The following is a 13,169-nucleotide window of genomic DNA, read 5'->3' as shown; positions in this document are numbered from 1 at the left end:
TTTAGAAAGAAAATATTTTTTTACTGCAAATTATTGGCAAATGTTCATGGTTCCAGTGTAAGCCATTACAAAAAGATCCCCAAGAAAAACTTGGTTTACCTATGTGAAAGAATGGTATAACTTACAAAAAAAAAATAAATATATATTTCCACCTAAAAGAAGACAGATGCTTCTCTGGGTGTGAAGTCAGCAATATAATTCATAGCAAGTATGAATCTTGGAGCAGCAGTGACCTCTCTCTGCTTTCTGGGTCTCACTTGGGTCCCCAAGGGACCTAAAGAATAAACCTTGAAGGATTGTTTGTTTTCTTCCAGGAACATGCAGACCAACTGTCAGATGCTGGGCCAACTCAGCCGTTCCCTGGGAATGCTGCCCCTCGGCCTAATTTTCCTCCCAAGAAATGAAAGTCTCCTTGAAGCAGCACTTAACAGAAAAAAGAAGAAAAGAAGAATTCACTGACATTCATGAATAGGTTCTTTCTCCTGGAAGAGACTAAGTAACTAAATGTCAAGTTTTCCAAACTGCCACCCTTGCACTAAAGAGATGCCCAGGGTGAGAAATCAAAATCTAAAAATGAGGAGGAGACTCAATGGGCCTCTTTACAGTACAAGCTGGTTGTACCTGAGAGACACCTGGTGCTCTTGGCTTTGAATGCTTCCTAATCAGTAGCAACTCTTTTCTTTCCAGTACCTAGAGGAGTAAACCCATTCTAGCAATGGGCCAAAACAGGTACAAAAGAAAGCAAAGACAAGACTGGAGTGGGCGAGGAGGTGAGCAACCATACTGGGAAGTTGCATTGAGAAGACCGATCACCAGGCATGCAGCTCCAGATCCAGATCGCCTGCAGGTCCAGCCAAGTCCTGGTGGGGGCGGTACTGAGACGCTGGGCCACAGAATGGGAGTGCCAGGAAGACCGGATGGTTGGCGAGAGTGGCATGTCCGTGGCCCTGCGGACACCGCCCAAGGGTGAGAATGATCTTCACCTGGGCTCTTATCTCCGAACTGCAGCCCAGAGGAAATGAAGCATTCTGGGTAGAGCCGGGCCGGGGGCATCAGAGGGGCCGTGAAGAGCTGCCGGCGGCCAGCAGCCAGGAAGCGTCTCAAAGCCTCAGAACCCACAGACTTTGGCTGGGAGATCTGAGGCAGCTGGCTGGATTTGGTCACTAGCATATCTCACCCAACCAATTTTTCTTGAAGTCTGGCTGCCAAAAACTCCTCACAGAGCACCAGGAGCACAAGTGTGCATTTCCAGGAGTGTGTGATTGTGTGTATGCCTTGTGAGGGTAACACAGGCAAAGAAAGGGTGTGAGTGGTTTGGGTGGGTGGCATCTTTGTGTCTCTCCTGTTTCTTCAAGGCCAGTTCCAGGTGGGGAGCCAGACGGTGCTTGCTGTGTGTGTGTTTTGGGTTTTTAGTTTTTTATTTTTGGTTTCTGTATATGCGAGGCTTGGGTTCCCGACGATGCAGACTAGCCCCTTTGTGCTAGTATGTCAGCCCTGCGGTTCTGACCAGACACACCAGCTCCAGGGCTCACACCAAGCCAGCATCTCTGGCCATGTTGTAGAAGAGACCTCTCTGTTGCAGGAGGTCAGATGGGGTGCCATACTCCCGGATTTCTCCTTTGTCCAGGACGATCACCCTGCAAGGGCAAAGGATGCAGACATGAAGGGGGCACCGTATGCCCCCAAGAGCCCACCTGGGGGAGTCCCTGCTTTGGGTTAGGCTCCCAGTACCTTCTGCCAGGCCTGTTGCAGTCACCTTCCAACGAGCTGCCCACCCTCAATCCCTATTTCTAGTCACATCAAAGTCCAGTGATGCTGCTCCCAGGACTCATTATCACCATTTCCGTCTCTTCCCCAGCACAACTAGCTTTCATTTGCTGTTGTGTTTATTGGCTGTCTCCCTACCGAGCCCTCAACTAATCTACGAGGTCCCTTAGGCAGGCTCCTTGTCTGACAGCTCCCTGGTGAGTCCTCAGAGCCTAGAACAGGACCAGGAATTGGCACACACTCCACACGTGTACTGATTAAATAAATGATTGAGTGATGTCAGAAATATGTGGTACTACCTGGGACAAAGAAAGGTTCCACAAGCTGGGGCTGTCACTAGACAAAAGGACAGCGCCAAATGGCTAAATGAATTAATGGGGTGAAGCTCAGGCCTGGAGGCCTCCTATGACAGGGCATCACCTCTTATAGTCCATGATGGTGTTGAGCCGGTGGGCAATGGTGAGGACGGTGCAGTCCTCAAACTGGGTCCGGATGGTAGACTGAATGAGGTCATCTGTTTCCAGGTCCACGGCCGCTGTGGCCTCATCCAACACAAGGATCTTCGTCTTCCTTAGCAGGGCGCGGGCCAGGCATAAGAGCTGACGCTGTCCAACGCTAGACCGGGAGACAGAGTGTCAAAACCATCCCTGACCTGAGCCCAGGCCTGAGCTGGGAGAAGGGAGGAGAGACACAGCATTGCCTAGACCAGGAGAACCCTTCCATGCTTATGAGACATCACTCATCAATTAGAACATTCTTCCTGTTGAGCTAAAGCAGGCTCAGAATCATTCTCAACGCAGGGCTCAGAGGTGATATCCAAAATATCTGACCAGTTCAGTGTGGGTAGTATGACAGATAGCAAAAATGGTCCCATATCCATGCCTTCTGAGGGTCCTCACAGTGGACACAATGATGTGCCTTGCTTTAGCCAATGGGATGTTGGCAGAGGCTTGAAATGGGAATGCATGCCCAGGCCTGGTCACTTCTGAACCTAGATGCCTGGGCCAGTCTGCTGGATGCTGAGAGACATACACAGCAGACCCTAACTGCCCCAGTGGAGGCCAACTAGATAAGCCAACAGGGAGCAGACCCCCAAACCCCATGAGTGGGCCCAGGCAAGACCAGCAGAGCTGCCTGGCTGATGCCCCACCAAGTGTGTGACAGTCACTGATATTGCTGAATGCCCCTAAGGTTTGGTGCTGCGTCATCATGGCAACAGATAACTGAAGGAGGCACTGACCAATGACATGGGGACAGACTCCCTAAGTCCCCTGTTGCACTAAGCATTAATACTTTTATGGCTGGATCACAGGTGGCTCCTGGGGATTCTGGGAGGAGGGCAAGGCAGCTGGGGCAGCAGGGGGCACTCAGAGGGCTCACAGCAGTGCTCTTTCCTGACTAGCAGAGTTTTCAATAGTTTAACAACTGACAATCACTGTCAGCTGAATGGATCTGGTGTAAGAAAGGAAGCAGCATGGCCATTTCGTTACAACTCATGGTGACATGAGTCTGGACTGAAACCCACTTTACAGATACTGAGACTGAGGCTCCAAGAGGTTTAGAGACAGACAACTTGCCTGTGGCAGAGCTGGGGATCCAACCCAGGTCTGACACAGATGCAAAAGGACAGACTCTTCCAATACCCTGGCTGAGGCGGGGCCAAGGAAACCCGGCTGGAGCGCTGTTCCCCTGCCTACCTCAGGTTCTCCCCGCCTTCTGTGCACTCGTGGTTCAGCTTATCGGGCAGGGCCGACACGAAGTCCTTCAGGTGAGCCAGCTCCAGAGACATCCAAACTTCTTCATCTGAGTACTGGCTGAATGGGTCCAGGTTCATGCGGAGGGAGCCCGAAAACAAAACGGGGTCCTGTTCAGAGAGGAGACAGCAGACGTGTGTGAGCCTCACTTCACACTAGACATGGATGCAGCAAAGAGGTAGGATGTAAAAAGTTCTTGCCAGAAATGTTTGAGACGGGATTCCAGAGTACCTCAGAATCACTACTTCTGGAGATGTTAATAAAAAAAAAAAAAAGGTCCAGAAAACCCTGGGTTAAGTGAAATAAAAACAGATTTCTTTTTTGTAAGACTTCCTAGAGCCTTCAATATGCAAATGTGTTGGGAGTCTTCCAGAAGGGAGACAGAGCATGGAAAATTCTTCATCATAAAGCACTATGGATTCCTCCCTATTCCCTGCCTCCAAAAGAGAATCTTAGAATAAATTCTAGGGAAAAACACTAAAAGGCAACACATTAGGGAATCATTACCTACAGAATAAGTCTAGAAAGTTCCTATTTCTTGTCTAGCTCTTGGGAGCGTTAGAGATTCTCATCCTGACTGAGAGCCAGCAGAGAAGCCAGTGTCTGGATCCTGTTAGGTGCTTGGAAAACCGCCTACTGGGTGGCAGGAATGAGGGGATGATCCCTGGTTAATTCCCATTTTATTTATATGCTAACAGGAGATTCACTGAAGAACATAATTTCAATAAATACAATGAAAATAACAAAATAGGAACAAATATACATTTGTTCCTGAAAATATACATACATCACTCCAAGTGGGACCCAGCCTACCCTCCCGGCTCCACCACGCCCCCACCTGGGGGATGACGGTGATCTTGAAGCGGAGATCGTGCAGGCCAATCTTGGCGATGTTGGTGTTGTCAATGATGATCTCCCCCTTGGCAGACTCGTTGATCCGAAACAAGCCTAGGATCAGGGACGACTTCCCAGCTCCCGTCCTCCCCACAATGCCAACCTGTGGGACACAAAGGGCCCAGGGTGAGGCGGGAATGCTGGTATCTGGGGGTTCTCTCCTGCCCCACAGCACCCCCATTTTAGGAATTTGCCTCAGTGCAGTTAAGTCATCTGGTCGACCCTGTTCCTGCCATAACTCAACCCCTCAGAGGCTTCTCAGAGACACCCTTTTAAGGGCTGTTTTGGCCAAAGGTCGAGAAGGACTCCCTTCTCTTTGCCACTTTTCTTTTTTAAGTTAAAATTATAAAAAAAGAAAACGGATTTTCAATAAAGCCCTATTATTTTCAGCTCAAGATAACATTAAGTAACAACCAGGTATTTCCCTCACATTGTTTTTCAGTCTTTTGATGGTGACGTTCCCATCCTCAGCTGTCAAAAGATTCAAGCAGGTTCCCTGCACACTCCTTTCCCCCCATCCCAGCTGCTCGGGCGAAAAAAAGAGGTGACGGATATGACCTTGTCTCCACTTTAAACTCTCTTGAGGGAACCGGGCTCCCCATCCAATGGCCAGTGATTAACATTCCTGACATCCAATTACAACTCTCCCATTCCACGTGAGCTCGTGAAAGACGGGCTTCTCCCACCCTCTAACAGAGACGCACAGTGCAGTCTCATGAGACACACACCCCATAAAGCCTCAGTGAGAACACCACCCACTGTTCTTCCCCTGGTGATAAATCAGAGAAATCATCTCATGGGAAGGGAACATTCTGAGCCTTATGGCAGGGATAGTTTCACAGATCCATATATTCAAAGATGAAAGAACAATGTCCCCTGGTAAATGGCCAGGAAGACTCTTGGTCTGGTTTCTCAGCAGTCTGAGGATCTCAGGGCAAGGAAGCTTCTAGAAATAACTGGAGACCAATGGTTTGTCTAAAAATTCTGACAATCCCACACGTCCCTTGGGCCATCCCCAATACTGACGATGACATCTTTCTATTCTAGAGATGGCAAACTAGTGCCTACGGGGGCCCAGTTGGCACATGACTGGGGCGGGGAGGGACTGCATGAACTGGTTGGCTCATGTCTTATCTAGAAAGAGCCAGGCAAGGAGTATGCACCCAGTGTGGCTAGATGTTCTCATCTTTCAAGAAAAGAAGGAAATGGATTTTTATATAAAACCTTCCACGTTTTTCAGTATTTGCAACTTACTCAGATTTTTTTTCAAAACCTATCACTGGGTCTCATTTGGCCCTCGGGCTACCAGTTTGTAGTTCTGTTGGGACACTCTGAGCCTCTTTTACTTCCACAAGCCCCTCCAAAAATAGGCACTCCCCCTTGTGACATAGGTCTGTGACAGACTGAGGAAATGACTCAGCTGGTCTCATTTGCCTGGCTGCGACCTATACAGGTGTGGGGGCGGGCACCGCGCACCCACCTTTTCCCCTCCTCTGATGGTGACGTTGATGTGTTTGAGAACCAAGTCCAGGTCCTCTCGGTAACGCAGGCCATAGTCCCGGAATTCCACTTGGCCCACCTGGGGCCAGGTGCTGGGTGGAGTCATCTCCTTGATTCGCCAGGGAGCCTGTGAACACAGCAGGCGGTGGGTGAGGGAGTAAGGAATCTGAAGTTCACCTCACATGCCCCCAGCCTCCTCGGTGAGACTGTCAGACCTCACCATCCTCTCTCACTCACTGTGCTCCCCACACTGACTTCTGGACTAATCCTCAGACCCACCCACATGTCTGCTGCTGGGCCTTTGCACCCATGGCTTTCTCTGCCTGGAAGGCTCTTCCCCAAACTACCCTCTCATGCTGCAGGTCTCTGCACATGCGGGCCGATTCAGACCACCCTCCTAACCCCCTCCCACTTTGTTCTCCTCTGGAGCACTTAGCACCTCCTAGCATTTCAAGTATGTATGTATGTATTTATTCTGTCACCCACACCCACAGGAATATCCAGTCCATGAGGACAAGCTCTTTTAGCATTTGTTCCCTGCTATGTCCTAGGGCCCAGAGTCTACTTATAAAAATCAATGAATGAGGAGGCTTCTCTGGACAGACACAAGGGTGAAGATGAGTTACTCCAACTACCTTCTAGGTCTGGAAGTCAACAATAAAAGCAGCAGCTAACACCTAAAGGTCATTCAGCTCATTTAATCCTCACTACATTCCCGTGAGTGGGGTCATTCTGTTATTCTGGTTTACATATGAGAAAACAGAGACACAGAGGGAGCAAGTAACTTGACCAGGGTCACACAGCCTCTATTTCTGAAAAGCTTCTTTTTAGTTCAGCTCAGCATTTCCTGAGGACTACAACTGGCTGTGCTCTGGGCCTGGCTCACAGCTACCTTTGGAGAAGGAGAGGAATGGAGAGGACAATAAAGGAGAACTTTCATCCTTTTTCCTCCATCTATAAAATGGGGACTTGGGCTAAGGAACTGCAGGGTTTCAGAACCTTTGGTCAATTCCTTACCAATATCATGATTTTTGCAATACCCATGTACTGATTCTGCTCCTGACTTGTAATACTTCCAGTTAACTCATTTGTACTTATTTTCTAAACTTAAAGAGGAAACTAGTCTCATTTTCCATAACAGAAATCCCCCATTAAAATATGTTAACAGATAACAGATTATTTTTGTCAGATAGAGGTCGCCTGTTGAGGGCTCAAAGGATTCTTTAAAGAAAATCACACAGAAGGTCAAGGCCAACAGTCAGGTCAGGGGCTTGCCTTACCTCCTTCTCCGTTTCTGAATACTCCTTGAGTCTCTCCACAGCCACAATGTTGGCCTCCACCTCAGACGACATCCGCACGAGCCAGTTCAAGTAAGTGGTGACCTGCAGGTGGAGGAGGAGTCACATGGAGCTTCTAGAATGAGCATGAGCTGCTGTATTTTAATGAAGTGATTATGAATTAGGAAATTTTTCAGATGAGAAAAGTACAGAAAACAGTAACCTCGTATACAGCTATCACCCAGACCTGCTGCACTGCATCTTTAAAGAAAGCATCACAGTTCAAAACAACCCACAGCCATATAAGTAATCACAAAGGAAATTAGAAAATATTTTGAACTAGAAGATAATAGATACAATGTATCAAAATTTGGGAGATGCAGCTAAAGCGGTGCTGAGAGGAAAATTTATAATGTCAAAAGCCATTACTCTCATAGCTGGAGGCATCCTCAGACCAGCAAGGACCTACCTCGACTGTTGGGGGAATCCTGGCCACAAGTCTCACTTCTCTCTTGGTCCAGTGGGTCACTGGCCTATACCCTGGCTCCTCAAACTCCACTTGGCCCCTTCCCTCTCCCCAGGTGCCACCAGGACTCAAAACAAAGGCCCAGGAACCTGACAACTGGCTCCCCCATTAAGAGAACTAGAAAACCCAGCAGGGTGCACCTCCTCTTACCTGCAGTGAGTAAGACACGGAGAGGCCCACCAAGCCAGCACGGAGGTTGGGCCGGAAGATCACAGCGAACAGGGCGGCAAACAGGACGATGCAGTTGCCCACACACTCCAGCCGCACGGCCAGCCACCTGCGGAGAGACACACAGGCAGATGGACATCAGCCCAAGTCAGCCTGCAGAGACTCAGGTTCCAGTTTGCAGTGGGGGCACTTGGCTAACTGAAATCATTCCCAGATCATTCCTGAGATAGACCTAGTCTGCCCTGCTCATAGGACATGGGGAAGGGGGACACAGTTTCAGTAATCCCTCATTAATCTGGCAACTCCAGGGATTAAAGCAGTTTTCCAGAAGCAATCTGCTGAGGAAACCAAAGCTTACCTTTTTAAGAACCAGCTTTTTCTCATTAAAAGCTTTAAAATATACCCATGTATGTATTTTTTAAAAAGATGTCCTGGGAAATTCCTAAATACTAATTAGTCATCAACTGTAAGAGGAATCACTGATTTAAAATAACCTTCTCTTGGTGGCACAGGGGGAGTGAGAAATAAAAGGCAATTTTAAATGTAGCTGTAATGTTCCCAGACCCAGCTCATTCTTGTTCCAGAGATGCTAAAATGTATTGTTTTACCTTTTAAAATATAAACAAATATTTTATTGTTTTAAAGCTAACTTTTGTTAAGATACCATACAGCATTAGGAATACTAATGTTTTAAATGCAAAGCATTCTAGGGAGATATTATTGCCTTTTTTCCACTACAGCCCTTATGATATACATGACTGATCTTCATGAGAGTGAGCTACTCCCACAGAGAGACCCAGATTTTGATAAAATCTCTACAAAATTCTGCAAGAGATAGCAAGGTCTCCAGTAATTTACGGTCCCCCACTCCGTCTTACACTATAGGACATGTTGTGTGTGACGGGGCTGATGGCTGAGTATGATTGCTCACTTCCAGGGTGCTGTCACCCCCTCCCCAGAGTTTTCTATCCCATGTCTCAAAACATTTATCAGAGTACAAATCAGTGAGGACAATACTATTTTAGGAATATATCAGACCCTTGTCTCAATTCGGTCAATAAGTAGTAAATTTCTGCCCCTTTTCTTAATTGTTGCTATTCAGCCATTCTTGAATCCCCCAAATAACAATGTCACATGGTTCAACCTACAATTAATAAACTGCTTGCCATACTCATCAAAAGGGGAGCTGGGTGAGCATCCCTCAGCTGAGAAGTAGGACACAAAGGTAACAATGAGTGTGCCTGTCACTGATGACCACATATCACCAGGACAACAGCCAAAGGGTGATTCCAGAAGTACTCTATTCCTGTACGTACATGCCCCTGCAGCACTGCATGCTAACAGTGCTCCTGCCTGCGTTTAATGGGCAGTCTGTCCTTTCCTCTCACTGCGTCTACTCATCCTTTCCGGATTCACACCCTCATTAGGAAGGCTTCCTCCTGCGGGCCTGGGGCACCCACCTACCTGTTGGCCACAATGCTGGGGTAGTAGGCCTTCTGGTTCTCATCCACCTTCAGGTCGCTCTGGTGGATGAAGCGCTCCTGCTCCTCAAAGGCGCGAATGACACTGACTCCCAGCAAGGTCTCATTGAAGTGGGAGTAGATAGGGGAGCGACTCACTGATTCTAGGCGCTTCAGCTGCCGGGAGGAGGCCACGTAGAACCTCTGCCAGGGGAGAACAGACAGGGGAGTTGGCCAAGTTCCCCTCATCCCCATTCTCCCAGGGCTGTGCTGGAGAAAGTCTGGATATAAATGATACCTTCAGGAGGCAAAATGTCGGTGCTGGGCTGCTCTTAACAGGTACCTCCGTGCGCCTGGTGAACTGCAGGCCCATCACCGCCGCCACAAGCAGTGACGGCAATAATAACAGTAACACTAACTACCCTCACCATCCTGGCACTGTTTTAAGCACTGTCCCGTATGTCAGCTCACCGAATCGTCACCCAAACTTATGAAGTGCTCATTCCTATTTCAGCAAATCAGGATACAAAGAACTTAGCTAACCTCTTCCCTGAGGTCACAGGGCTAGGCAGTGCCAGAGCTGGGATTCAAACCCAGACTGCCTGGCCACAAAGTGCCAATCTCTGCACTGGGCTTCTCTCTGAAACCATTGACCTCTAGGGTTTTATGGCTTTAGATGCAGGCTTTGAGGACAACCAGATCTCAGTTCAACCCTGACTCTGCTGTAACCCCAGGCAGATGGAACAAATACAAATCACCCGCTGGAGGCTTTGAGGAGCTGAGAACAGGTGACGGACTGGTCATCAGAAGACTCTTCGGTTTTATTAGCCTTAGTTTCCTCATCTGTACAAACACAACTGGTGAGGTTGAGGTTCCCTCTTCCCAATGTGCTCAAGACACAATGTATGCGCAGCTTCGGACATGGCAGGGCTGGACAAACAAAGAGCGGTCGGGGACAGCCTCCCTGCCTCCCGCTGGCCCATTCTGGCGCAGAGACCATCCACCAAGAGCAGCCGGCGTAATGGTGGAGGCTCTCACGAGACCTTCAAGGTCATTAGCTTCGTTCAGGATGGCAGCCCAGGCGGTAGTTTGAACCCACAGTGGGGCAGCCTTCAGAGGCCCCAGAAACTGCAAGCTAACCCATGGAACACACCAAGCCGGGCAGTCTCAGACAGTTGTTCTGCCAATCCCTGAACGTAGGTCAGATGGCATCTCTCCTCCAGCAGCTGTCAGTGTCCTGAATGAAGTCCAGACCCCTCAGCATGGCCGAGGGCCCCTTGGGATCTGCCCCTGTTGCCCTCAGTCATGATCAGCTCCTCTCCCTGGCTCCCCTTATAAACCTCCCAGATGGAAGCCATTCTGAAGTGCTTTACCTGCTCAACTTACTCCTCTTGTCACCACCTCAAAATTTTATTTGCTGTAAAAATCTCATCTGAGATGAATTTTTGTTAAGGAATAATCTGATTTTCAGAAAATAATTATTAGCTTCCCCCCCTTTAAAAAAACATTTCCCCAATTTTGAGAAATAATTGACATATGTACATTACTCTGTAAGTCTAAGGTGAACAGCCTGATAGCTTGCTTTGCATACACCATGAAATGAGGATCATAATAGTTTAGGCTGACATTCACCTTCTCATAGAGATACAATAAAAGAAAAGAACTAAGAAAAAATGGGAAAAAAATTTTCCTTGTGATGGGAACTCTTAGGATTTACTCCCTTAATGACTTTCCTATATACCATACAGCAGTGTTGGTTATAGTCATTACATTGTAGGTTATATCCCAAGTATGCATTTATCTTAAACTGGAAGTCTGCACCTTTTGATCACCTCCTTTCCATTCCTCCTCCTTACCCTACCCTCCACTTCCAATAACCACAAGTCTGATCTCTTTTTCTGAGAGTTTGGGACTTTTTTTAGATTCCACATATAAACGAGATCATATAGTATTTGTCTTTCTCTGAGTTCATTTAGCATAATGCCTTCAAGGTCCAGCCATGTTGTTTCAAATGGTAGGATTTCCTCATATTTTAGGGCTGAATAGTATTCCATTACATATATAAATATATACGAAACATATCGTGACTTCTTTATCCATCCATCCAATGATGGACACTTAGGTTGTTTCCATTAGGTTCCCTGTTAATACTTTTCTGCAGGAGCCATCACCCAACCCCTGGACTTGCCTTATTCTTTAAGAGACCAAGGCTATAGGTGGAGAGCTAAGATACTGAGACCTGCAGCCATATGTTCTTCATGGACGCCAAACAATTCCATCAAATGGAAATGCTTTATTGTAGCAACATGGCAGCCCCAACAAGAATCTCACACCACCTTACTGCTTACATTACGTTCTTATAAAAATGACTTGCTTTTAAAGTAAAACAGTAGCATATATCCGTTATAAAACATTTGGGGGGGGGGGTGATACAGATAGGAAGATTAAATCAAAATTATATTACGTCTATTACCCTGAGATTAAACACTATTCAAACTTCAGCATATAACCTTTCAGATCTTTTCTAAGAGAGTGTGTGTATACACATACATCTAAAGGCCACTTTTTAACTTAGATATAATAACATTTCCATTAACATTGCAAAGTGCACTAAATCTTTAGAGCTTGATGGATTTATACTTATCTGCACCTGCATATCTACCCCTCATCAAAATCCAGAATATTTCTGGCACCCCAGAAAGTTCTCTTCTATCCCCTGTCAATATCCACTATTGCCACTATTCTGACTTCTATCACTGTATCATTCTTGCCTGTTCTTGATCTTTATATAAATGGAGTCACAGCATTTACTCTCTTGTGTCTGGCTTCTTCTGATCAATATAGTATCTGTGAGTTTCATCCACCTTGTATGGATCAGTAGTTCATTTCTTTTCATTACTGAGGCACTACGATTGTGTAAATACATCACAGTGTATTTATCCATTGTCCCATTACGGACATTTGAGTTGTTTCTAGTTTGGGGATAATTATAAATCAAGATGTTAAGAACATTCTAGTACCTTTTCTTCCCCTGCTGGGTACATTCTCTTGTTTCTATTGGACATATACTGAGGAGTGAAATTGCTGGATTATAGGGCAAGTGTATATTTATCTAAAAGCCATTAAAAAAAAATTCTCCCATAATCCTAAACCTTAGAAAGGCAATGTTTTCATTATTCTGATCCCCTTTCCAGTCCCGCCCACACACATCATGCATTTCATCTTAATTATAAGGACAGCATGCATATAACATGATCCTTTGCTAAATTTTAATTTCCTTTGTTGTTTAAAAATTAAACTGGTGGTGTTGCAAGAGTATCTTCCTAATTGTTCCTGTTAAGTACATGATATTCCATCATGGAATCACTCCATGGTGTGCTCAAAGTCCTGCTACTGGCAGGTATTTGGGCTGCCTCAGATGCTGCATTTGGCCTATTTTGTTCTTTGGCATTGGGTCCTTCAGAAAAAATTCCAGCCAGGGTATGAACACAGATAATATTTTTGATTAAATGCAGCTGGGTGATTTTCAAAAAAACGCTAGCACCAGCTTAAAAAGAACACAATGTGGATCCGGGAACCGGACCTGCTCTCTCTGATTCCACCTTTGCTCACACTCACCAACCACTGGGCCACAGTGTGGTGGCATTCAAGGACCGACCGCACCAGGCCTTCTGGACCCTGCACGAACAGGCCACGGTACGGTTCGGGGTCTGGAGCACTTCATGGTTTCTCACGCTTATTTTGGGTTACAGTTTTGTGCTCCAATGTAAACCACTGTCCCCACCACAAATTGTGCTGTAGCTAATCTCTCAGGGGCCTGTGA

General features: G+C 46.8%; 1 protein-coding gene across 2 annotated transcripts in view; it reads right to left on the bottom strand.

Annotated features, from left to right (window-relative positions):
• The window catches only part of ABCC1 (ATP binding cassette subfamily C member 1), a 121,602-nt gene continuing 108,433 nt past the window's right edge, over positions 1-13,169 (bottom strand). Inside the window, exons 24-31 of one of the 2 annotated variants that reach the window (XM_036917918.2) lie at positions 9,351-9,550; positions 7,869-7,995; positions 7,196-7,297; positions 5,896-6,042; positions 4,360-4,518; positions 3,465-3,631; positions 2,188-2,382; positions 1-1,637 (exon numbers count right to left, since the gene is read on the bottom strand). In XM_036917918.2, coding sequence (XP_036773813.2) covers positions 1,529-1,637; positions 2,188-2,382; positions 3,465-3,631; positions 4,360-4,518; positions 5,896-6,042; positions 7,196-7,297; positions 7,869-7,995; positions 9,351-9,550 — 1,206 coding nt within the window. In that variant the 3' untranslated portion in view covers positions 1-1,528. Of the gene's footprint in view, positions 1,638-2,187; positions 2,383-3,464; positions 3,632-4,359; positions 4,519-5,895; positions 6,043-7,195; positions 7,298-7,820; positions 7,996-9,350; positions 9,551-13,169 lie in introns of those variants that run through there. The other variant, XM_036917917.2, reaches the window with a different exon arrangement.

Source organism: Manis pentadactyla, chromosome 10 (assembly GCF_030020395.1).
Source record: "Manis pentadactyla isolate mManPen7 chromosome 10, mManPen7.hap1, whole genome shotgun sequence".
NCBI classification, from domain to species: domain Eukaryota; kingdom Metazoa; phylum Chordata; class Mammalia; order Pholidota; family Manidae; genus Manis; species Manis pentadactyla.
The sequence above is the reverse complement of the archived record's forward strand: the minus strand, read 5'-3'. Positions and strand labels throughout refer to the sequence as shown.